The 26,290-nt window shown below is 40.9% G+C and overlaps 1 protein-coding gene across 4 annotated transcripts in view; it reads right to left on the reverse strand.

The window, feature by feature from the left end:
• Positions 1-26,290, reverse strand: part of ELP3 (elongator acetyltransferase complex subunit 3) — a 143,038-nt gene that overhangs the window by 46,258 nt on the left and 70,490 nt on the right. For all 4 annotated transcript variants that reach the window (XM_081497041.1, XM_081497040.1, XM_081497045.1 and 1 more), the window contains 2 exons: positions 24,893-25,019; positions 14,005-14,198 (listed from right to left, as the gene is read on the reverse strand). In XM_081497041.1, coding sequence (XP_081353167.1) covers positions 14,005-14,198; positions 24,893-25,019 — 321 coding nt within the window. The remainder of the gene's footprint in view (positions 1-14,004; positions 14,199-24,892; positions 25,020-26,290) is intronic.

Genomic DNA, 26,290 nt, shown 5'->3' on the forward strand with positions numbered 1-26,290 from the left:
ATGGACATGAGTTTGAGCAAGCTCCGGGAGACAGTGAAGGACAGGGAAACCTGGTGCACTGCGGTTTGTGACGTCACTAGGAGTTGGACACAACTTAGCAACTGAAAACAACAATACACATATCTATTTCTATATATCAATTAAAAAGCTGTGAGATCGCGCTGATAATTACAATTCTAATCCAGTGCTCAGTGTTCTTTTCAGCTTTCTGCTTTTCAATGCTTGTAAATCCCTTCAGTGAGAAGTCTGGCTCTCTTATTTTTAGTATACTTATGTGTTTGCGACATCAAACAACAATCATTTGCTCAATGTAACCAACCTCCCAACTACTCTATCTGCCACCTCTGCACGCACTACTCTTACTCCCCATTTCTTCCGATGTCAGCCATGCTGCTGTCAACACCTCTGGGGTATTGCCTGCGCTGGTGATGATGGGAAGGGGAAGTGAAGGCAAAGGAAGAGGGGCTCTACAAAATATTTTTAATAACGTACCAGTACTTTTAAAAGACATACTAAAATGTGCAATACAAGTAAATTCTCTGAGGATTAGGTTTTATCATATAGTGCTATTAAGCAGAACTATATGATAGAAGGAAACACAGAATTACCAGCAGGGCTGGCTAATCATTTATGGGGCTTAGTGCAAAATGAGAACAGAGGGTCTCTTCTTAAAAAATCATTAATGATTTCAAGATAATGAGAACAGAGCATTAAGCCAAGTTAAAGACACGAGACTACAAGGTTGCACATCCCTTGAAGCTGGGACTAGCTACCTCAAAGAACAAGTCAGTGCTAACCTGATAACACAGGGCTTTACAAAGATTCTGACAGTTCATAAATGTCCTTACATTCATGTCTGTCACTACAAAATGCAACATGGCTTTAATGGTCTTTGGCAGTGAAATGCCTGGAGTGTACCAGACGGGAGTTTTTCCTCATTAGGGAATAGAAATGTGGCCATCTCCACTTTCAGAGATAAAAATTTATTTTCACTGAAAATGAAGAGAGAGAGTCCTATATACATTGAGCATCTTCTATGTGCAACACAGTATATATAAAGCAACCTGGAATATATAAACAGACACTATTCCAGACTCCCAGGAGTCCAAAGCCCAGGTAAGATTATAGACCCTCTGACTTTGCTACATTCATCTAGGTGGGAGTTTCGATTATTTTTAGGTTTTTCAATTTCAGTCTAGTTTCACTTTCTTGGCTTGAAGAGATACTCCATTCAGGAATATTCACTTTTCTATTTCAGCGGGTAACCTGTCAAGCTTAGAGGTACTAATATTTGCAATTTGCTCATCAAAAGTCTTTCAAAGTGATGTCTAGAGCTTTTTTTGGTCTGAAGTTCCTCACACTTCAGAAACATCTTTTGGTTGCAAATTGGTATTCTATTCTAATGCTCCACAGTGATTTAAAAGTCACATCAAGGCAGACAGCTGTCAAATAGCCTGTGGGCAGCGGCAGTTTAATGTGGCTCCATCATGTGTCTGGAGAGAATTTTACATTTAATCATTGCCTCCACTCTTTTGTGCTGCAATACAGAATGATTCACTGGGGTGCTACTTCGTAAAAACACCCAGTTAGATGTTACTGACTCAACTGTCGTAAAATTTAAAGTGTAAAATAGTTAAGAAAGACAAAGGAGGGGTAGGTGGGGTGAGGAAAATGGCCAATTAAAAAATTATCAGATGATCTAACAGTAAATTGTAATTTTTTTTAAAAAAGACAAGTGTAAAACATTGTTTTTACTTGAAATATCTTCCTTCCCACTTTCCTTCCTTTGTTCATTTCTGATACCTGTCCAGAAAATCATTCCTAGAACTTCTTCTCCATGTATGAGTTTAGATTCATGAGTCAACACTAAGTAAACTGTCTGTAATTAGCAGAAGCTGACACTAGGTGAACCTATACAGGAATAAGCCAGAGTTTCTAAAGGCACAGAACACAAAGACACACGATTTTCCTTTACTATGATTTCAAACAAAAATAAACTATAATTATTAAAATCCCCTGGATTAAACACCCTGGGAGGAGGCTTTTTCCTTTGCCAATGGTTTCTTAACAGCAAGATATAACCAACCGCTTCCAAATGAACAGAGTGAGGGTGCTTAGTTGTACTTCTGGACCATATCAGTTTTCTACATTTTCAGAATTATTCAGAGTTTAAAACCTAAAGCTAGAAGAAACACTGCAGAGTGAAAACCCTGTGATTCTCTTTTCCCAAATCAGAAGGTTTCTCAGCCACTTAACACCATCTAAACACTCAGCCTTCTCTTGTACACATTTGCATGTAATGCTTGAGTTACCCATTAACACTTCCCTTAGCACTTCTCTTTCAAAATTTGACCATTGAGCCCTTGATACAAATTTCTTTCTGGAAGCCTAAATATATCATATTCTAGCTATATCTGAACATAACTTTAAAAATAGCAGTAAATGGAGTATAACATTTTCATGCAGAGATATGAAGCTGTTTTACCCAAACACAGCTACCAAACTGTTAAGTGTTAAGCGTACTATGTGAACACAAACACAGCTTTGTTGGTTTCCTAGTCTTCGTATCTGCCCAGGAAAGAGAAGATCACTCCAAGACCTTTGAAAGGCAAAATTTATCAAGTTTTCTTTTTGAGCTATCTCAATAAAAAGCACCATCTATTTTCTTTATGATCCAAATTCCATGACTGGCAAATTATATATAAACAGATAACTGATGTAAGAAGACACAAATAATAATCAGCTTCATGGGAGAAATGTTAATCCTCACTAATAACTAGGGAAATGCAAATTAAAACTCCTAGGTAAATAAAATAAAAATTAGAACCATTTAATTCTGTAGAGGTTGTAATAAAACCAGAAACTGCATATTTACTCTAATCTGGTATAATTCCTTTGGAAAACCATATCAATATACATAGCAAAAAAGATAAAACTCATTTATACGCTCCTTGTTCCAGAAAGCATGTTAATAGGAATAATAACAACAATGCTTAGATCCTTTGTTATGAGTAATCCTTCTCCTGGGTTCTACTACTCTAACAGGTTACTTCAACAGAAGTAAAAAGTTGTATGCACATGAATTTTAGATGGAGTGGAGGCCAAGATAATAATAATAAAAAAAGAGAGATGAAGAAACCAGGAAACAACCTAAATGTCTAACATTAGGGAACAATTTGCTGAATGAGACAAATTAAAATGCTAGATCACCAGGCTGCCATTAAAATGATAACTATGAAGATTATTTTTTAAGTCATTGACAAGAAATAGAATTCAAAAAGCATTATTTGCCCGTGTATAAAATGTACCTGCACAGACCTACTGTCTGTTAAATTGAAAGAACTCACTGTACTATCACATAAGACACTGTGAAGCGATGATGATGATAGTATAAAGATAAGCATAAAATACTAGAAGTGGTAGCAATAATATGAAACCTGCCACCTGCTATAAAGATTTACTCTGGTGGTAACCTCAGATATGCAGATGACACCATTCTAATGGCAGAAAGTGAAGAGAAACTAAAGAGCCTCTTGATGAGAGTGAAAAGGAGAATGAAAAAGCTGGCTTAAAACTCAACATTGAAAAAACTAAGATCATGACATCTGGTTCTATCACTTTGTGGCAAATAGATGGGGAAAAAGCAGAAGCAATGACAGATTTTCTTTTCTTGGGCTCCAAAATCACTGTGGACAGTGACTGCAGGCATGAAATTAAAGGACTTGCTCCTTTGAAGGAAAGGGAGGACAAACCTAGACAGCATATTAAAAAACAGAGACATCACTTTGCTGACAAAAGTCTGTATAGTTAAAGCTATGGATTTTCCAGGAGTCATGTATGGATGTGAGAGTTGGACCATAAAGAAGGCTGAGCGCCTAAGAATTGATGCCTTTGAATTGGGGTGCTGGAGAAGACTCTTGAAAGTCCCTCGGACAGCAAGGAGATCAAACCAGTCAATCCTAAAGGAAATCAACCCCGAATATTCATTGGAAGGACTGATGCTGAAGCTGCAATACTTTGGCCACCTGATGTGAAGGGTGGCATATTTGGAAAAGACCCTGATGCTAGGAAAGATTGATGGCAAAAGAAGAGGGTGGCAGAGGATGAGATGGTTAGATAGCATCATGGACTCAATGGACATGAGTTTGAGCAAACTCTGCGAGATAGTGAAGGACTGGAAAGCCTGGTGCATTACATTCCATGGGGTCGCAAAGAGTTGGACATGACTTGGCAACTGAACAACAATAACAAAATGTACTGCATCCCAATTATACAAGGAAAGGTTTAGAAAAATAATGTAAGCCTGTTAATACCACATATATTGAAAGTGATTTTTTTTAAATAAATTTATTTATTTTAGTTGGGGGCTAATTACTTTACAATATTGTAGTAGTTTTTGCCATACATTGACATGAATCAGCCATGGGTGTACATGTGTTCCCCTTCCTGGACCCCCCACCCACCTCCCTCCCCATCCCATCCCTCTGGGTCATCCCATTGCCCCGGCCCTGAGCATTTGTCTCATGCATCGAACATGGAATGGTGTTCTGTTTCACATATGATAATATACATGTTTCAATGCTATTCTCCCAGAACGTCCCACCTTCACCTTCTCCCTCAGAGTCCATAAGACTGTTCTATGCATCTGTGTCTCTTATTCTGTCTCACATATAGGGTTATCGTTACCATTTTTCAAATTCCATATATATGCATTAGTATACTGTATTGGTGTTTTTATTTCTGGCTTACTTCACTCTGTATTATGGGCTCCAGTTTGAAAGTGATTTTATAGTACCTTTATAAATGAAATATCATTTTATTGATGTAAATATAGTTATCTTGCAAGAAAAATTAAATACATGGCTAAAAATTGAGAAGATAATATAAGTTCTGGATAATTAGTACTATTCTACAAACTTTGTTGGGAAGAAGGATAAGAATCACATGATCAAAAAGAAATGTACTGGGATCAATGAACAGTGGTGCCACATTACACCCTACACCCTAGTACCACAAAAGCCTAGTCAAGAATTTCAGTGATTATTGATAACAGAAAGTCAATATAAAATAAACTTGAATCATATTATGCAGTATATACAAAGGAAATACATAAATAAAATGGTTAAAAAACAAGTAGCAAGATATAGTAAACTTGAATGAATTCCACAGTATATGTGTGTTAGTTGCTTGGTCGTGTCCGACTCTCTGCAACCCCACAGACTGTAGTCCACCATGGGATTCTCCAGGCAAAATACTGGAGAGGTTTGCTGTTCCCTTCTCCAGAGGATCTTTCAGACCCAGGGATCGAACCCTGGTCTCCTGCATTGCAGGCAGATTCTTTACCGTTTGAGCCACAGGGAGGTCCACAGTGAGCTACACAAAAAACCAGAAATCTAACAGAAACGTGAAAAACAACATCATAGCTATATTAAAAACACAAAAATGTAAAAATAAAATGACAAAGATTTTATCTTTATATTAAAAATCTTAGAAAATAATCAACTTCAGAATTAAGAGGGAAGTTGCTACGTAAGACAGGGAGCCCGGCCTGGCTCGCTGTGGTGACCTAGAGAGGCAGGATGGGGGAGGGGGAGGGAAGCAAGGGGGAGAGAGAGGGGATATATGTACAGCTGTGGCTGATTCACGATGTTGTACGCCAGAAACTGACACAACAGTGTAAAGCAACCTTCCTCCAAATAAAAAATAAATTAAAAAGAAAAAGTTAAGTGAATTGTCAGTCCCAAAGCATGAAAATCTGACCACACATCTAAACTCTAGATGACTCTCTACCAAAGGTCTTCACTGTTGGCAACTGAATCATCACTGTCTTCAAATAGAAACTGTCCAGATTCACTGAGGGCATTACCAATTCCGCATTTTTAAAGAGATTTTACCTCTTGTTTTACAGTAGTCTGTCAGGTTTTAATTCACCCACACATTGGTAAAGTAATAAGAGTGTCACTTGAAAAGCTTAATCCTACACCCCCGTGTACTACGTGTTCCGCATAAACCCTGTGAGCGATGTACTGACAGAGAAACACCTCTGACAGTCTGGCCTCTAGGATTAGAGCTGGGGGCGGGAAGGGGGTGGGGACCTCTCCTACTGTTCGATTCTCCAGAGACCTGTGATGGCGTCGAGACAGGAGAACTGGGAACATGGATGTTTCTTTAATCAGCTTCATGTTAGTCATGCATAATATCAGGACTTTCTCCTCCTATGCCCTTTTGATTGTCTAAAATACATATTCTTAATTCTTTCTGTCATGACCCCTTTATAGTTTTACTGTAGAGATTATATTTCCTGCTCCTGTTTTCTCAAAGCCCTTATTTTTTTCAGTTGATGGTAAGCCAGGATAATGTCCCTCAGTGATATTTCATAAAACCTACAAAATTAAGCTTTGAATGTTATAGCAATGTCTTGCGTTGCTTGAGACTCACTGGTTACAGCACTAAGGAATTTAAAGCTAAAAACAATGCGGAGGATGTAAACTCTTCATCTGATTTCCCATGCTATGCCTTGTTACTCTTGGCTTAAAAAAAAAAAAAAAAGCAAACTGTGGTGACCATGGCTGTGAAATGTCTATTCTGTGATACCGGTTGCCTTGCTTGACTGCTGAGAAGTAGTGTACTTGTTTTTCTCTGGTGGCCCCAGTCAGTTAAATGCAAAACAAATTTTCTTTTGCTATTGTTAACACTACTTACTGCATCTTTGTTTTCTATCATATTTATTTTTTTTGACACAATCTCAAAGTCACAGAAAAATTCCCAAGTGCGGTACCAATAACTATATTCCTCAAGTATTTGAAAGTAAATTGGGAACAAGATGTCCCAATGGCCCCCCAGAATACTCTTAAGTATCTCCTACAACAAGGATATTCTTTTAAATAACCATAATACAACCAACAAGATGCAGAGACTGACAGTGGCACTTTACTACTGTCTAATCCTAGACTCCATCCCAGCTTCCTGTGAGCCTCTGGTCCCAGCATTTCCATCAGCTGATCAAACATGACTTCTTTTAAATTTGTGTTTCTATTTACAGTCTTGCACTCTCTCTCTCAATAGATGGAGAAATGCTTCATTAACATTGACCTCATGCCTCAAATAGCTCATGTCTGAAATGAAGCTAATCTGACGTAGGTATTTTCTCCATTAGGCACAGTATAGCCTTCTTGCACTCAGGAACACTATACACCACTTCAGTACTATGTTAGAGGCCATTTCAAATACCACCTCACCAACAAGCAGCCCAGAATTGCAAAAACCATGGCTGTTAAATAGACTGTGAAAAGGACATGTCCACACACAATATTGTATCTGTTATCGTTTGTTACAATTATTTCTATATCTACCAGACAGGTTGAAAACCACAAGTTCATACCAGTATCCCCTACTCCAGAACACCATGTGGTACATTCTAATTTTTTCCTTTTTCATATTTGTAGTTCCATTTTCAGGCTTCCCTGATGGTTCAATGGTAAAGAACCTGCCTGCCAAGGCAGGCTTGATCCCTGGGTTGGGAAGATGCCCTGCAGAAGGGAATGGCAACCCACTCCAGTATTCTTGCCTGGAGAATCCCATGGACAGAGGAGCCTGGAGGGTTGCAGCCCATGGGGTCACAAAGAGTTGGACATGACTTAGCAACTGCACAGCAATGACAGATTCTCTTTTCAGATAACAAAAACCCAGCTCCACTACCCTTAATATTGTCTACCTACTAGATCCACCTCCTGCATGTTACTGACCCTTTCTTTCTGTCCTCATCTCTGGATCTCCTGGACACACTCTCCTCACCCTGCTGACAAATGGTGTCAGGGCAGGCCTCAGCGAGAATGTCCCCCTCCCATCTGGGCTGTTCCAGCCTGAACCTCACAACTGACTCCTCCACAAGAACACCCTCCTCCCCGTGCTCTGGGTCCCATGGCCCCCTAGATCTCCGTGCGGACACATGCATGGCTCAGTACCTCCTAATGTCTCCTAGACTGAATTGTTCCAGAAAGGTGAAAGAGAAGGAGGAGAATGCAAATAATTGTGATAGCTGAATTTTCTCATCACTATCTCCTTAGTAATTTTTTAAGATAATTTTTTTTTTTTTAAGAAATTGGTGTGTATTTTTTTATTTATGGTCACATCATACAGCATGCAGGATCCTAGCTCCCTGACCAAGAATCGAACTTAGGATCATGGATCATGGAGATTGGCATTGGGAGCACAGAGTCTTAACCACTGGACCACCAAGGAAGTCCTTCTCCTTTGTATTTTTAACTGTACTTAAAAAAGAGAGATCATTAAGCAATTTAGGTCCTTTATGGTGGGCCAACAATTATAAAAATTTAAGAAATCAATATGCTGTGGCAGAAATCTGTAAACATTCTTTGGTGTTGTTCTTCTTTAGTTGTTAAGTCATGTCTGACTCTTTGAGATCCCATGGACTGTAGCCCATCAGGCTCCACTGTCCATGGGATTCTCTAGGCAAGAACAATAGAGTAGGCTGCCATTTCCTACTTCAGAGGATCTTCCTGAATCAGGGATCAAACCTGTGTCTCCTGCATTGGCAGGCGGATTCTTTACCACTGAGCCACCTAGGAACCCCAAACACCCTTTGACCTTTAAGCAAATCCATTATTTTACATCCTTGATGATTTTCCCGTAGTTGACAGTTCTGCTATATGTCATGAGTAGCACAGTCTTTGTGCTCAGCAGAGTACTAGTCACAGGATAGCCGATAGGACATCCATTTGTTAATCCCCATTTGGCCTTTTGCTGGTAATATTGGAATCTGGGTGGTTTTGAGTGGGGTGGTGGAAATGTGCCTTAACAACCAGCAAATGCAGGAATGGCTTTCTCAGGATTGGAGTAAATAGGTAACTTTATGGCTTTAAAATTTTATCTTCAGTGTTATGTTTCTAGTTAGAAAAAAAAAGCAGAGGTGGAACTTCCCTGACAGTCCAGTGGTTAGGATTCCACTCTTCCACTACAGTATATCTACAAGATGGCAGAGTAGAAGGATGTGTGCTCATTTTCTCCTGCGAAAACTCCAAAATTACAACTCGCTGCTGAACAACTGTTGACAGGACAATATTGGATCCCACCAAAAAAAGATACCCCACGTCCAAGTGCAAAGGAGAAGCCCCAGCAAGATGGCAGGAGGGGTGAAATCACATTTAGAAACAAACCCCATACCCATCAGAGATGCTCCAAGGGCTCAAACAAAACCTTGTGTGCACCAGGAGGCCCCACAGAGACTGAGCCAGACCTGCCTTTGAGTGTTTAAGTGTCTCCTGAGGAGGTATGGGTCAGCAATGGCCTGCCACAGGGGCAGGGGCTCTGGGTGCAGCAGATCTGGCTGTGGCATAAGCTCTCTTCGAGGAGGTCACCATTAACCCTACCACAGAGCTGCCAGAACTTACAAAGGACTGGGGAAACAGACTCTTGGAGGGCACAAACAGAACCTTGTGCACATCAGGATCCAGGAGAAAGGAGCAGTGACCCAACAGACTGACCCAGACTTGCCTGTGGGTGTCCAGGAGTCTCTGGCAGAGGCGTGGGTCGGCTGTGGCCTGCTGCAGGGTTGGGGGCACTGAGTGAGGCAGTGCCTGCATGGGACCTTTTGAAGGAGGTCACCATCATCTTCATTACCTCCACCATAGTTTGGCCTTAGGTCAAACAACAGGGAGGGAACACAGCCCTGCCCATCAACAGAAAATTGGATTAAAGATCCAATTGCATGCATGCATCTGAGCATGGCCCCACCCATCAGAACAAGATGCAGTTATCCCCTACAGTCAGTCTCTTCCATCAGGAAGCTTCCACAAGCCTTTTATCCTTATCCATCAGAGGGCAGACAAACTAAAAACCACCATCACAGAAAACTAACCAAACTGATCACATGGACCACAGCCTTGTCTAACTCAATGAAACTATGAGCCATGCTGTGTAGGGTGACCCAAGATGGACGGGTCATGGTGGAGAGGTCTGACAGAATGTGGTCCACTGGAGAAGGGAATGGCAAACCACTTCAGTATTTTTGCCTTAAGAACCCCACAAACAGTATGAAAAGGCAAAAAGATGGGACACTGAAAGATAAACCCCCCAGTTCGGTAGGTGCCCAATATGCAACTGGAGAAGAAAGGAGAAATAACTCCAGAAAGAATGAAGAGATGGAGCCAAAGTGAAAACAACGCCCAGGTGCGGAGGTGACTGGTGATGGAAGTAAAATCTGATGCTGTAAAGAACAATAATGTGTAGGAACCTGGAATGTTAGGTCCATGAATCAAGGTAAATTGGAAGTGGTCAAACAGGAGACGGCAAGAGTAAACATCAACATTTTAGGAATCAGTGAACTAAAATGGACAGGAATGGGTGAATTTAACTCAGATGACCATTCTACCTACTACCGTGGGCAGGAATCCCTCAGAAGAAATGGAGTAGCCCTCCTAGTCAACAAAAGAGTCCGAAATGCAGTACTTGGATGCAATCTCAAAAACAACAGAATGATCTCTATTCATTTGCAAGGCAAACCATTCAACATCACAGTAATCCAAGTCTATGCCCCAACCAGTAATGCTGAAGAAGCTAAAGTTGAACGGTTCTATGAAGACCTACAAAACCTTCTAGAACTAAAAAAGAGATGTTCTTTTCATTACAGGGAACCGGAATGCAAAAGTAGGAAGTCAAGAGATACCTGGAGTAACAGGCAAGTTAGGCCTTGCAGTACAAGGACAAAGACTAACAGACTTTTGCCAAGAGAATGCACTGCTGCTGCCGCCGCTGCTGCTGCTAAGTTGCTTGAGTCATGTCCGACTGTGCGACCCCAGAGACGGCAGCCCACCAGGCTCCACCGTCCCTGGGATTCTCCGGGCAAGAACACTGGAGTGGGTTGCCATTTCCTTCTCCAATGCATGAAAGTGAAAAGGGAAAGTGAAGTCGCTCAGTTGCATCTGACTCTTCGCAACCCCATGGACTGCAGCCTATCAGGCTCTTCAGTCCATGGGATTTTCCAGGCAAGAGTACTGGTCATAGCAAATACTCTCTTCCAACAACACAAGAGAAGACTACACATGGACATCACCAGATGGTCAATACCGAAATCAGACTGATTATATTCGTTGCAGCCAAAGATGGAGAAGCTCTATACAGTCAGCAAAAACAAGACCAGGAGCTGACTGTGTCTTAGATCATGAACTCCTTATTGCCAAATTCAGACTTAAATTGAAGAACATAGGGAAAACCACTGGACCATTCAGGTATGACCTAAATCAAATCCCTTATGATTATACAGTGGAAGTGACAAACAGATTTAAGGGATTAGATCTGATAGACAGAGTGCCTGAAGAACTATGGACAGAGGTTCGTGACATTATACAGGAGGCAGGTTCGTGACACTGTACTGGAGGCAGTGGTCAAGACCATTCTCAAGAAAAAGAAATGCAAAAAGGCAAACTGGTTGTCTGAGGAGGCCTTACACATAGCTGAGAAAAGAAGAGAAGTGAAAGGCAAAGGAGAAAAAGAAAGATATACTCATTTGAATGCAGAGTTCCAAAGAATAGCAAGGAGAGATAAGAAAGCCTTCCCCAGCGATCAATGGAAAGAAATAGAGAAAAACAATAGAATGGGGAAAGACTAGAGGTCTCTTCAAGAAAATTAGAGATACCAAGGGAACTTTTCATGCAAAGATGGGCACAATAAAGGACAGAAATGGTATGGATCTAACAGAAGCAGAAGATTTAAAGAAGAGGTGACAACAATACACAGAAGAACTATACAAAAAAGATCTTCATGACCCAGATAACCTCAATGGTGTGATCACTCACCTAGAGCCAGACATCCTAGAAAGCGAAGTCAAGTGGGCTTTAGGAAGCATCACTATGAGCTAAGCTAGTGGAGGTGATGGAATTCCAGTTGAGCTATTTCAAATCCTAAAAGATGATGCTGTGAAACTGCTACACTCAATATTTCAGCAACTTTGGAAAACTCAGCAGTGGCCACAGGACTGGAAAAGGTCAGTTTTCATTCCAATCCCAAAGAAAGGCAATGCCAAAGAATGTTCAAACTATTGCACAATTGCACTCATTTCACACACTAGCAAAGTAATGCTCATAATTCTCCAAGCCAGGCTTCAATAGTACATGAACTGCGTACTTGCAGATGTTCAAGCTGGATTTAGAAAAGGCAGAGGAACCAGAGATCAAATTGCCAATATATGCTGGATCATTGAAAAAGCAAGACAGTTTCAGAAAAACATCTACTCCAGCTTCATCGACTATGTTAAAGATTTGACCGCGTGGATCACAACAAACTGTGGAAAATTCTTAAAGAGATGGGAATACTAGACCACCTGACCTGCCTCTTGAGAAGTCTGTATGCAGGAAAAGAAGCAACAGTTAGAACTGGACATGGAACAACAGACTGGTTCCAAATAGGAAAAGGAGTACGTGAAGGCTGTATATTGTCACCCTGCTTATTTAACTTATATGCAGAGTACATCATGTGAAATGCTGGGCTGGATGAAGCACAAGCTGGAATCAAGATTGCCAGGAGAAATATCAATAACCTCAGATATGCAGATGACATCACCCTTATGGCAAAAAGTGAAGAAGAACTAAAGAGCTTCTTGATCAAAGTAAAAAGAGAGTGAAAAAGTTGGCTTAAAACTCAACATTCAGAAAACTAAGATCATGGCATCTGGTCCCATCACTTCATGGCAAATAGATGGGGAAACAATGGAAAGAGTGACAGACTTTATATTTTGGGGCTCCAAAATCACTGCAGATGGTGACTGTAGCCATGAAATTTAAAGATACTTGCTCCATGGAAGAAAAGCTATGACCCACCTAGACAACATGTTAAAATGCAGAGACATTACTTTGCCAACAAAGGTCCATCTAGTCAAAGCTATGGTTTTTCCAGTAGTCATGTATGGATTGAGAGCTGGACTATAAAGAAAGCTGAGTGCCGAAGAATTGATGCTTTTGAACTGTGGTGTTGGAGAAGACTCTTGAGAGTCCCTTGGACTGCAAGGAGATCAAACCAGTCCATCCTAAAGGAAATCAGTCCTGAATATTCATTGGAAGGACTGATGCTGAAGCTGAAACTCCAATATGTTGGCCACCTGATGCGAAGAACTGACTCATAGGAAAAGACCCTGATGTTGGGAAAGATCGAAGGCGGGAGGAGAAGGGGACGACAGTGGACGAGATGGTTGGATGGCACCACCGACTTGATGGACATGGGTTTGAACAACTCCGGGAGTTAGTTATGGGTAGGCCCTGGTGTGCTGCAGTCCATGGGTCGCAAAGAGTCGGACACGACTGAGCAACTGAGCTGAACTAAACTTCCACTGCAGGGGGCACAGGTCTGATCCCTGATGGAGATCCCGCATGCCTCACAGCACAGACATGAAAAAAAAAAAACAAAAACCAACCATGATTGTAAACGAGATCTAAGATTCTCTCTCCTAGAAAAAACAGTTCAGATGATTTCCTTCACGCTATCAGGAATAGGTCACTCTTTTTCCATACTTACATTAATATCAGTGAAGAATGCCTGTTGCTACTCTTTCAGAGGCTCTAGAACAGGGATAACACACACATGGCCATAGTGTGCCCTCTCACACTCAGTATAGGATCTGGGTTGGAGCAGATCCGGAAGAGGAAATACTGATCGAGATCACAGGTTCCTACAACCCAACACCACACTGCTGACCATCACCCTCCATCCATCTCCTGGCTCATGAATGAGTGGAGGGATGAACACATGGATACACATGACATTGCAAAGCACCTTGGACACCTGTCTTATCATTCCCAACCCCTCTATCTACAGAGAGCAATCCTGGTGTCCCATTTGTTCCCAGACCCTCTACAGAGAGCATTCCTGGTGTCCCATCTGTAATGAAAAAAAAAAATTCAAACCCATCAATTTTCATTGACACTATTCTCATTAGAAACTGTGGATAGACAGATTTGTCATTAATGACTGCTGGAATGAAAGGTAACACACTACCTCTGCACGCGGTACACTCGAGTCCATGGGGGTACGAGGGCCAGGATCCGGGCCACCAATTCGATCAGGTCGCTGGGGGAATAACTCTTGTATCTTCCTGACTTCCACAGCTCATAGAGCCCTGTCCCACGAATCACCAGGGTGGGGTAGAGTTTCAAACCATCAGGACGGAAAGCTGGGTTCTCGAAAAACTCCTGTGGAGAGAGAAGATGAGCTCCATTAGTTACATGGACATTACCCATAGTGAAGCTTCCATATTGGGCTGACTTCTCTCACATACCTGCCTGGTCCCTAGACTACTTTCCATCAAGCGAGGGGAGGGAGACAGAACAGAATCTCACTGTTTTTGCAGTCTCACAGGAGTAAGACACTTGGGTGCTGGCTGCCGGAGCCCTAGCTGACCCAACTCATGTCCACTGCTGTGATGTCATCACCTGCTATCCTCCCCACCTTGCCTTCCTGCTGTGGCAAAGGCCATTCCCTCTGCCTGGAAATCTTATCAGGTTTTCTTCATCTAGCTCACCTTTAGGTCTCAGCTTGAATGCCAATTCTTCAACAAGGTCTTACTGACCTTCAAACACAAGTTGCTTCATTTAAATTTTTTTTTGGGGGGAAGGAATTCTGTATTATTGCTTTCTTATCATCACACTGACGATTCATCTGATGCTCGCCTTCACCTCCAGACCATATCCTCCCCTAATAATGGAATATATTTAAAAGTGACATAGATCATCATCTGGGCTGCAAATCTTACAATGTTTCCCGTGTGGCCCTCTGCAGAGAAAGTATGCCGACCCCTGGGTATGACTGCGTTGTCCTCAGGCCAACGGGCGCCGTTCCTAACCCAGGAGACACACACAGTCCATTTGTCACCTGGATGCTGAGCGATATGGCTAATTCATCTCTTTTGACACAGTCATTTCCTGCATTGTTTCACCCCAGCTGGCTTATTTCTTTACTTGGGATGAAGCAAGGAGACATCAAGCCTTCTCCTTTCTGTAATTTTGCACCGCAAGTTTGCTCTTATCTAGATTCCACTTGACATGTGATGGAGGAATTAAAGTGGATTCATATAGTTCCCTCTCACCCCGACCCGGCATTAGTATCTAAATGGCCAGAGTACTGTATTTTGTGAATGGAGTAAATGTTTTCTATCTTGTGCGGTTATTACTCCAGAGCTTTCCTTTGTGTAACTGCTTTCCAAAGAGATTTAACTACTGAGTTTTCGATCTCTCTCACTGATTCCTATTATCATCTTAAATGCTGTAATCTTTGTGCACCTTGGCTCTGAGAGACAGTCTTCTGTAACTGCGTGTAATTTTCCCTATAACATTTATATTTTAAAGAGTCATCCGGTCTTTAATAAATATTCTATAGCCATCCACAAAGAGTAGGTATGCAAGTCACTCTCCACCTAGCCTGCATCAATAAGGGGAACATAGGATTTCAGCAAAGTGCTTCCGGCTACTTGCATAATAAATTTAGGAGATATAAGGGCTGATATAATCCTTTCATAAGAATGATGATAGATGGAATTGGTACAGGATTTCTGGTTAAACACAGAGAATTGAAATATGTTTCTTTCCTTTCCTTCTAAAATCACAATAAAATAACATGAAATAATTTTTTTAAAAGCATAAACCCAGAGGAACAAAGAGAACATCAGAGGAGAGAGGAAGAGGAATAAGTGATGGCAGTAAATTTCTGGAAGACAGAAAATGGAAGATTGGTAAATGACTGCAAATGAAGAAAACTGCAAACAAACTATCTGCAAAGGAGGATACGGATGAAAGGGCAGCTCAGTCACACAAGAGTCCCAGGAAGGCATGTAAATCTGAAACAGCAGGCATCAGTCAGGAGGGAAGACAGCACTGGATCAAAGTCTTTTCACAGATTTATCTCTAATTCCCCTAATTCCTGAGTCCTTCTACAGGCAGTCACCTGCCCGTTTGTTCCCTGGAGAAACTAGAAAGCTGCTTGACTCTGAGATTCCAGGTGCAAAAGAAGACGTGAGTGAGGATCAGAGCTTGAAAACAAGGAGATTAAGTGAAAGCCAGTATGGTAAATGGTGGACCCCACCCTGCTCCCTGGACACTAGTGACCAGATTGCTGTGACCTACACACTCAGTCCCCACAGCCCCCAAGAGCAAGCTGGAGAGTTTGTCTCTGGATTAAATAAATGGTCCTAAATATGAGTTCAGGGTACTGACATTTGGGAATTCCCTGAAGAAAGGAAGGCTGATTACTATGAGGTATACCATCAACAAGCCACAAAGAGCTTGTGATCTGGTTTTTCAGCTCCTCACTTTTAAAGCATGACCATTTGGCTAACGATTACCAGATACTTGGGGGGAAGTCTAAAACAGGAAAGGTAGACGAAAACAAAAAGAAACAGAGGAACTTGGAGGAAACAGAGGCATGGCATGAAGGAAAAATAAACCTTAAAAAAACAAACTATAATTCCTTTAGAGAGAGAACATCTAGTATATCCATAAAGGGCTTCCCAGGTGGCAAAAAACTTGCCAATGCAGGAGACGCAAGAGACATGGGTTTGTTTGATCCCTGGGTCAGGAAGATCCCCTAGAGAAGGAAATGACAACCCACTTCAGTATTTTTGCCTGGAAAATTCCATGAACAGAGGAGCCTGGAGTGCTACAGTCCAGGGGGCCACAAAGAGCTGGACATGATTGAGCACACACATAAAACAAGGGATGCTAGAGAACTGAACAATGAGAATATAAGAAAGAACTCTCGGAAATTAAAACTATCACAAAAACACCTAATAGAAAAGCTGAAAGGTAAAGTGAGAACATAAGAGAGGGGAAAAAAACAGACAAAAACAGAAAAGATAAGAATATCAGATGATCAACCTGGGAGATCCAACATTTCTAATACGAGTTTTAGAAACAGAACACAGAAAATGAAACAGGAAAAAGTTATCCCATAGTACAAAGAAATTTCTCAGATGATAAGAGTGGATCAAAATATAGCATGATTAACTTAAAAAAAACTCTTAAGATACACCACTGTGATACATCACTTTCTCCACAGTGAAGAAAACCCAGGTTATATGTATATTGTAGTTTTTAAGGAACAAAGAATACAGTATTAGGAATAAGAATGACAATATGCTTCTTAGCAGCACTAGAAGAGCTACAAGACAATGGCGTGATGTGTTTTTTTTAAAAAAAAAAAGGAGGGAAAATGGCTTTATAGAATTCTGTTAAGTGTGAAGGTAGAAGACAGAATAGAGACATTTTTGAACACGTAAAAGGCTTACTTTCCATGATGAATCCTTTCTTAGGAAGCTGCTGGAGAATGTGTTTTAGTAAAGGAAGTGTTGAAGTGTGAAGTGTTAGTTGTTCAGTCATGTCTGCCTCTTTGCAACCCCATGAACTGTAGCCCTCCAGGCTCCTCTGTCCATGGGGATTCTCCAGGCAAGAATACTGGAGAGGGTTGCCATTTCCTCCTCCAGGGGATCTTCCCAATCCAGGGATCAAACCTGGGTCTCCTGCATTGCAGGCAGATTCTTTATCCTCTGAGCCATCAGGGAAGCCCAAGCAAAGGAATAAACCAATAAAAAGGATTAATTTGGTTCCCAAAACAAAAGTTCTGACTGTAGAGAGTGAGAAGAGGAGCCCTAAGGAAGACACCTGTGAACTAGACAGAGAATTGCCAGTCCAGTTTGGGGCTGGAAGATTAAATGTCCAAGAGTTATATCTTCAGCCTAAAAATGGAACTTAAGAGTATCTGACAGGGTTGGCCAGTGACAGAGGGGCTTTAACACTGAACGGGCACATTTGAAGGTTACAGGAACTTGGAGAACTAATAAGCAAGATAAAAGAAAAAAAAAAAACGAGATGATTTTATAGTTTAAGAAAAACAAAAAGTTACTTAAGAAAAGAAAGTAAGCATGATATATCGGCTTCCCTAATGGCTCAGTGAGTAAAGAATCCACCTGCAATGCAAGAGACACAGGAGATGTGAGTTTGATCCCTGGCAGGGAAGATCCCCCAGAGAAGGAAGCGGCAACCCACTCCGGTATTCTTGACTGGGAAATTCCATTGACAGGGGAGCCTGGCAGGCTACAGTCCATGGGGTCAGAGAGTCAGACAAGACTGAGAGACTAAGCACATGGTATATTACTTGGATCCATCTGAACAATAATAATTTATGTAAAAACTGTAATGCAAACACTGACTACTAATGTAACTAAAATAGTGAGCCACAATATTGAGAGAACCAGAGGAGAGTTAAAATCATGAACTCTTTAACGCTTATAACAGTAATACATGGAACAATGGACTGATTCAAAATTGGGAAAGGGAACTTCTCATGCAAAAATGGGCACAATAAAGGATGGAAATGGTAAGGATCTAACAGAAGCAGAAGAGATTAAGAAAGAAGAGGTGGCAAGAATACACAGAACTATACAAAAAAGGTCTTCATGACCCGGATAACCATGATGTGTGGTCACCTACTTAGAGCCAGACATCCTGGAATGTGAAGTCAAATGGGCCTTACTACGAACAAAGCTAGTGGAGGTGATGGAATTCTAGCTGAGCCATTTCAAATCCTAAAAGATACTGATGTTAAAGTGCTGCACTCAATACACCAGCAAATTTGGAAAACTCAGCAGTGGCCACAGGAGTGGAAAAGGTCAGTTTTCATTCCAATCCCAAAGAAGGGCAATGTCAAAGAATGTTCAAACTACTGTACAGTTGCACTCATTTCACACTCTAGGAAGGTAATGCTCAAAGTCCTTCAAGCTAGGCTTTAACAGTATGTGAACTGAGAACTTCCAGATGTACAAACTGGGTTTAGAAAAGGCAGAGGAACCAGAGATCAAACTGCCAACATCCGTTGGATCATAGAAAAAATGATAGAATTCCAAAAAAACATCTACCTCTGCTTTACTGACTACACTAAACCCTTTGACCGTGTGGATCACAACAAATTGTGGAAAATTCCTAAACAGATGGGAATACCAGACCACCTTACCTGCCTCCTGAGAAATCTGTAGGCAGGTCAAGAAGCAACAGTTACAACTAGACATGGAACGATGGACTGGTTCCAAATTAGGAAAGGAGTATGTCAAGGCTGTATATTATCACCTTGCATATTTAACCTCTATGCAGAGTACATCATGCAAAATGCCAGGATGGATGAATCACAAGCTGGAATCAAGATTGCTGGGAGAAATATCAATAACCTTCAGATATGCAGGTAATACCACTCTAATGGCAGAAAGTGAAGAGAAACTAAAGAGCCTCTTAATGAAAGTGAAAGAGGAGAGTGAAAAAGTTGGCTTAAAACTCCACATTCAAAAAAATAAGATCATGGCATCTGGTCCTATCACTTCATGGCAAATAGATGGGGAAAAAATGGAAATGGTGACAGACTTTATTTTCTCCAAAATCACTGTAGATGTTGACTAAGGCATAAAATTAAAAGATATCTGCTTCTTGGAAGAAAAGCTATGACCAACCTAGATAGCATATTAGAAAGCAGAGACATTACTTTACTGGCAAAGGTCCATATAGTCAAAACTAAGGTTTTTCCAGTAGTCATGTATGGATGTGAGAGTTGGACCATAAAGAAGGCTGAGCACCGAAGATCTGATTCTTTCAAACGGCGGTGCTGGAGAAGACACTTGAGAGTCCTATGGACAGCAAGGGGATCAAACCGGTCAATCCTAAAGTAAATCAATGCTGAATATTCACTGGAAGGACTGATGCTAAAGCTGAAGCTTCAATACTTGGACCACCTGGAAGGTCTGATTGCTAAAGCTGAAGCTCCAATACTTTGGCCACCTGATGTGAAGTGCCAATTCATTGGAAAAGACCCTGATGCTGGGAAAGACTGAGGGCAGGAGGAGAAGGGGATGACAGAGGATGAGATGGTTGGATGGCATCACTGACTCAGTGGACATGAGTTTGAGCAAACTCCAGGAGTTGGTGATGGACAGCAAAGTATGGCATGCTACAGTCCATGGGGTTGCAAAGAGTCAGACACAACCGAGTGACTGAGCAACAACAACAGTAGGACAAGAGATTCTCTCTGCTGATGCTCAGGAAAAAGCAATCCAAACACGGAAGAAGGAAACACAGTGGTAAATATTAGGACCCCTGCCCCTACCACTAGGCTACAACAGTTGAAAGTGGCAGAGGACTACTGCATTTCGCTATGACCCCCTTAGGAGGTCCTGGATTCTCAAATACTATTTAATAATAATTTACTAATTCCACTTGTTTTATAAACTTAAAAATTAGTAAACATCATTCTGCTGGCAATGTGAATGATACATTAGACGGGAACATGGCTGGTGGCCCTGTGACTCAGATAAGAAGCTGTCTGCCTTTGCAGTGACCTGATGAAAGCATGAAGCCATGGTGGTGGGGAAGACGAGGAGGGGACAGCTTTAAAAGATATTCAGAGGGAGTAACAGACAGGACCTCGTGTTGGATTAGACCCAGAGTACAGGGACCAGTAATAGGAGCAGCAGCAGCAAAGATGTCCTGAGCACTCGCTCTGTGCCAGGCATTTTTCTAACTATGCGTTATCTCTGCCCATCTTCACAGCCGCCCCATTTTAAAGATGAGGAAACTGAGGAACAAAGCGGTTCAAACAGTTTGCTACCAAGTGGTGGGGCCAGGATTCACGCTCACCCCAGTCTGGCTCTGGAGTCCAGATATTTTCTACTTCTTGCTGAATGATTCCTAAATGTCTAGCTTGGGAGGGTATGTGGATGGCAGGGCCACAAACAGTACAGGATACAGAAGAGGAGGAGACCACTGGGGAATGGAGAAGTCTGTCCATATTGGATACATTAAGTCTGAAGCACGTGTAAGGCCTCTGGTGCCTGTTGAAGAGTATTCAGCAATTGGACTTAAGAGCTGAGGCTTAAGACTGCAGAGAAAATGAGATTCATTGAAGTGTAAGTGGTAAAATCAGGACAACAGAAGAAAGACACACATATACAGAAGACAGCAAAGGACAGAAGCCACATTTATGCAGTGAGGAGAAAAAGAAGATCTAGTAGAAAGAAATAGTCCTAGAGGTAAAAAGGGAACCAGGAGACAGCCGAGTCACAAAAGCCAGGGAGGTGAGAATTTAAGACTGGAGATAGTCCTGTGGGATCTACCTTCCCCGACCAGGAATCTAACTTGCATTCCCTGCACTGGGAGGTGGATTCTTAACCACTGGACCACCAGGGAAATCCTGGAGATAGTCTCTAACATTAACAAATGCTAAGGTTGGATAAAATGTCAGCAGAGAAGTAGCCTTTGGATTTAGAGATTAGCAAGTATATTACAATGTTTGAGGAAAGACTGTGTATGTGTATGTCTGTGTTGGCAGGGGAGGACCTGCCAAACTATAACTTGATCACTTGGTTTTTGGGAAAAACAGCTCAGTGGGGGTGCGGGCAACTCCCGAGAGTCAAAAAGGTGGGCAAACATGGATGGACTTTGCAAGACTTCCCATGACTGACAGAAGGTTCTGGAGATAAATTTTTCCTCAAGAGAAACTGACACTTTCTTAGTGACACTTAGCTGAAATGCTAAGGATTTTCAGCACCCTGAGCTTGGATATCCAAAACCAGTCTAATTTTAAAAGAATAAAAGACCGAAACAGCTAAAAGTTATTATGAGTAATAAATGATACAACATTTTGTAGTCCTATCTGAGGACAGGTGGAAAGGGTGAAGTTAATGCTCGGAAGATAAAGTCCTAAGATGTTAAACATTCTCCATCACAACCAGGACTTTCAGCTTTATAAAGAAAAAGAAAACTTCATTTCAAAAGTAAATTTGAGTTACTGGACAATATAAGTAAATGCTATTTATCACACACAGCTTTGACCAGCTCTGCACCTATCACTAGATAAGAGTGTGAATCTACAATGAACAGATGCAAATGACCACTTCTGCTCTTAGTGGCTCAGAATTAGCCTAAGTAACAAGGTGTGAGAGCAAAGCCAATGTATAACTAAGGTGCACAGCACACAACCCTAGAGATACTATGGCTGCAATACCTCAGTAGCTGTGGATGCTTTATGGATGTACCAGGCAAGGCTACATTGTCCTCCAGAGTGATAACATTTTATAGACTTCTACAATTATTACAAGTAGACTCCTTACTTAGCAATGCTTCCAATGGATAAAACACATTAAGGGAACTATCTGTGGCTGCTAACGTGACAATAAACATAGAGGAGGAAAAAGTTCTTAAAGTGTAAAATATACTGCCTACTAGTTCACAAAATCTCTAGAAAACAAGATTTCCTAGACAAAATCTAGTTTTTTTTTTAAATTAGTAAACCTTTTATTGAAACATATCTTAGTACGGAAAAGTACACAAATCATAAGTGTACATCTTGATAGATTTTTAATCATTTATTTAATTGAAGGATAATTACAATATTGTGTTGGTTTCTGCCATATGTCAACATGAATCAGCCATAGGTATACATATGTCCCTTCCCTCTTGAAGACAGATTTTTCCAAACCATGTAACCAGCACCCAGATGCTCAAGTTAAGAAAAGGCACATTATCAAAACCTCAGAAGCCTACCACATGTCCATTTCCAGTTACAATTCTACCCAAAGCTTCTGAACCTCACATTAATAGAATTATATGTTAGGTTGTCTTTTGGATCTGGTTTCCTTTGCTCAAGATTGTGTTCAATAGAATCAGCCACGTTGTTGCATGAAGCCATAATTAATTTAGTCTTATTGCTTTATGTATTTCATTGTTTGACTATACCACAACTTATTTATGTATTCGACTTTAATGGACACCTGGGGTGTTTTCAATCTGATGATACTACCCTCAGTAATCTGTGACTGTGTTTTGGTAAATATATGTGCACATTTCTGTTGGGTAAACGTGAGGAAGTAGAATTGCTGGGTCATAGACTATGTGTACGTTTGCTTTTAGTAGATGCTATCAAACAGCTTTCTAATCTGATGTACCAATCTATATTCCCACTAACAGTGGATGAGAGTTCCAGTTGCTTCACACTCTTATCAATACTTGATATTGTCTTTTTTCATTTTCACTACTCTGATGAGTATACAGTAGCCATGCATTGTAGTTTTAAATTTTATTTCTTTGAAGATAAATGACTTAGAGAACTTTTAAACAGTTATTGAGTAGCTGAACATCTTATTTGTGAAGTGCTTGTTCAAGTTTTTTTTTTTTGCCCATTCTATTAGGGTGTCTATCTTTTTTAAAAAACTGATTAGTAAAAATATTTACAATAATCTATAGATTGATTTTTCAGAAGATTTTTTTCTAGAGAGAAATCTGATTTCACATTTCAGCTCTATTGTGTTATTCATTTGCTGGATGCAGTTAGAAAAGGCATACGGTCTACTCACATTCCCTGTGGGTTTCTTTGAAAAGATTGTAAACAAGAAGATAAATCTGTTTACATGGAGGGCTGTCTTTGCAATATTACTTCTGAACTATTCTTTATTTTGAAGACACTAAGAAAATAAATTGTGAGACTCAGTTATTTGCTATTACTTTACATATTTCTTTTTTTTCCCAAGGGCACTTAAAGTTATGAACTCGGGCTATACCACTGGCCCGCCCAGAAGCTGTGATAAACAAATGTGTGTTTTAGGTGCCTTTTAGGCTTATAGTCTGAGTACCCGGCTAATACTACTGAGGGGAAGATATGACTCAAAATCTATTACATGGTCAATATGAGGGAATTCATAACATCTGTGAACATCTGTGAATTAATGCTGTCTTATAAAATAGACCTTTAATTATATTTCATTTGTTTCGAAATAATAAAAATAAACTTTCTGAAAGGAAAGAAAGAAGGTCATGATGAATTCCACCATTCTAATAACAGAGCATAAAAGTCTTTTTGTTGATGAAGTAACTTGATAAACATTTTCATCCTCTTCTCTAAAAGGATATCCCTAAGCCACTTTCCTATGTGAGAATCTGAAGGAAGAAAGAGTTTTGACCAATCTCATTTCTCAAGACCAAGCTAACATGGATCAAGCTAAGATGTGATAGAGTAAAAACAAACAAACAGGATCTCCCTGGGGGTACAGTGGATAAGAATCCTCCTGCCAATGTAGGGTACACGGGTTTGATCCCTGGTCAGAGAAGATTTCACATACTGCAGGCAACTAGAGACTGGGCACCTCAACTACTGAGCCCAAGCTCTAGAGCCTGTGAGATGCAACTGCTGAAGCCTGTAGAGCCTGAGCCCCACAATATGAGAGGCCATCACAATGCAAGCCCGTGTATCGCAACGAAGAGGAGCCCCCACTCACCGCAACTAGAGAAAGCCCGAGTGCAGCAATGAACACCCAGCGTGACCAAAAATAAACTAATAAATTATTTTTTAAAAAAGCAAACAAACCCCAGAGTTAGGTATTAAAATTCAAAGAACAGAAAGGCTAGAAGAAAACAGAATAGTTTCTTTTACTGTTTAAGGAAATCCTGATAGAGAAAGGCAGTTCTAAGCTCAGAAGCATCTTAAGAAATCACTAAATAAATAAGTAAACAGGAAAGCTTTGACAACAGAAACAAAAGTAAAAGACCAAAAATAGTGTGGGGAAAATATTTTTAACAAAGCCTAGAAAGTTCATATAATTAACATTAAAAATATTCATATCCAGTGGAGTAACCAGAGAACAAAAACACACAACTCCCAAAAGATGGAAGAATTATACTTATTGGATACATGTTTACGTATGGCTGAGTCCCTGTGCCATCCACCTGAAACTATCTCAACATTGTTAATTGGCTATACTCCAACACAAACTAAAAAGTTAAAAAAAAAAAAAGAAAAAAAGCAGAGAGGGTAGAAGCAGCATGCAGAGGCATTCTCAAGCAGCTTGGTTTTGGTTAACACTTACTGTAAACTGTTCAATGTCTCTCTCCAGTCCCACGTTCGGCAGATCAGGCATCATATGAGCCACCACTTTGAAGCCAGAATCTTTCGCCAGGTGGAAGGACTCGCACACTGCCTTCACAGTGTGGCCCCTGAGGAAAGAAAATTCACTACCTGTTACACAAATAAATGGGCAAGAAGGTGAATAGCAGCAACAGAGGGAAACAAAGTCTGACACAGGTAACAGAAGCTCTGGAAAGAAGAATATGGTTGAGGAAAAGGAAATCTTAGGAAGTCATCTTTACATCTCTGCTTCTAAGAAGGCCTGGAGAAAAATAATTTTACTCCTGACATATTTCTCAGAAATTCCCTTATGCACCTCCTCAAAGTTCTGACAGCAAGTGGCTGAGGTCACAAGAATTAATATGGTGGTGGTTTAGTTGCTTAGTTGTGTCCTACTCTTGTGACCCCATGGACTATAGCCCACTAGGCTCCTCTATCCAAGGGGATTCTCCAGGTAAGAATACTGCAGTGGGTTGTCATTTCCTTCTCCAGAGGATCTTCCCAATCCAGTTATCAAACCTGGGTCTTCTGCATTGCAGGCGGATTCTTCACTGACTGAGCCACCAGGGAAGAAGAATTAATATATATTAAAATTACGTGGTTTAGCATTATGGGCTAAAATAAGTCTGCTAAAATAAATACCTCAGTTAAAAACAAGAATAGTGAGATCAGAGCCTTACAGGAACAGCATCTTGTTATGCCCTTTTAAAAATATTTATTACAAATAATTTCATTGGGAGAAAGAAAGGGAGGAAGGGAAGGGGGGGCCAGAGAGATTCATCAATATGCAAAGTACATTTTACTCCGGTGGGCTGGTAGGTCCTTAAAAAAGTATTAGTAAGAAGAAAAAATAATTGAGTGACAAGGCAGAATCATTTGGGGCCAGCTGGATAAGTCAGCTTAACATTCTAGCGCTACATTCAAGTAAGACGCAAGCCCTATTAATAGTTTGGGGCTATTAAAAACTGAAGCCCACAGGGCTCTCACCAGAAAGACCTTCCCATTCACCACCAAAAACTCCTAGAAACTGTGGACCCCAGCCCACTCTCTGAAGGTTCCCATTCATTTCCATGGCTTCAATCTCTGATCTCTTTTTGCTAACGACTTCTCAATTGCCACGGCTGGGTCAGGCCTCTCTTCTGACACCACGCCCAAATACCCAGAACTCTACTGCTGCACTGCACAATACTGTAGTCACGAGGCGCACACGGTTATTCAGGTTCATCCTGAAACTGATCCAAATCAATAATTCAGTTCCTTGGCTGTCTATCACAGTGGACAATGTGGGTTCAGAACATTTCAGTCACTGTGGAATGTTCTGCTGGACAGCCTGGCTCTAAAGCAAACCTTCAACTGGTTG

This window comes from Giraffa tippelskirchi, chromosome 1 (genome assembly GCF_054371585.1).
Source record: "Giraffa tippelskirchi isolate mGirTip1 chromosome 1, T2T-mGirTip1v1.2.pri, whole genome shotgun sequence".
Classification (NCBI taxonomy): domain Eukaryota; kingdom Metazoa; phylum Chordata; class Mammalia; order Artiodactyla; family Giraffidae; genus Giraffa; species Giraffa tippelskirchi.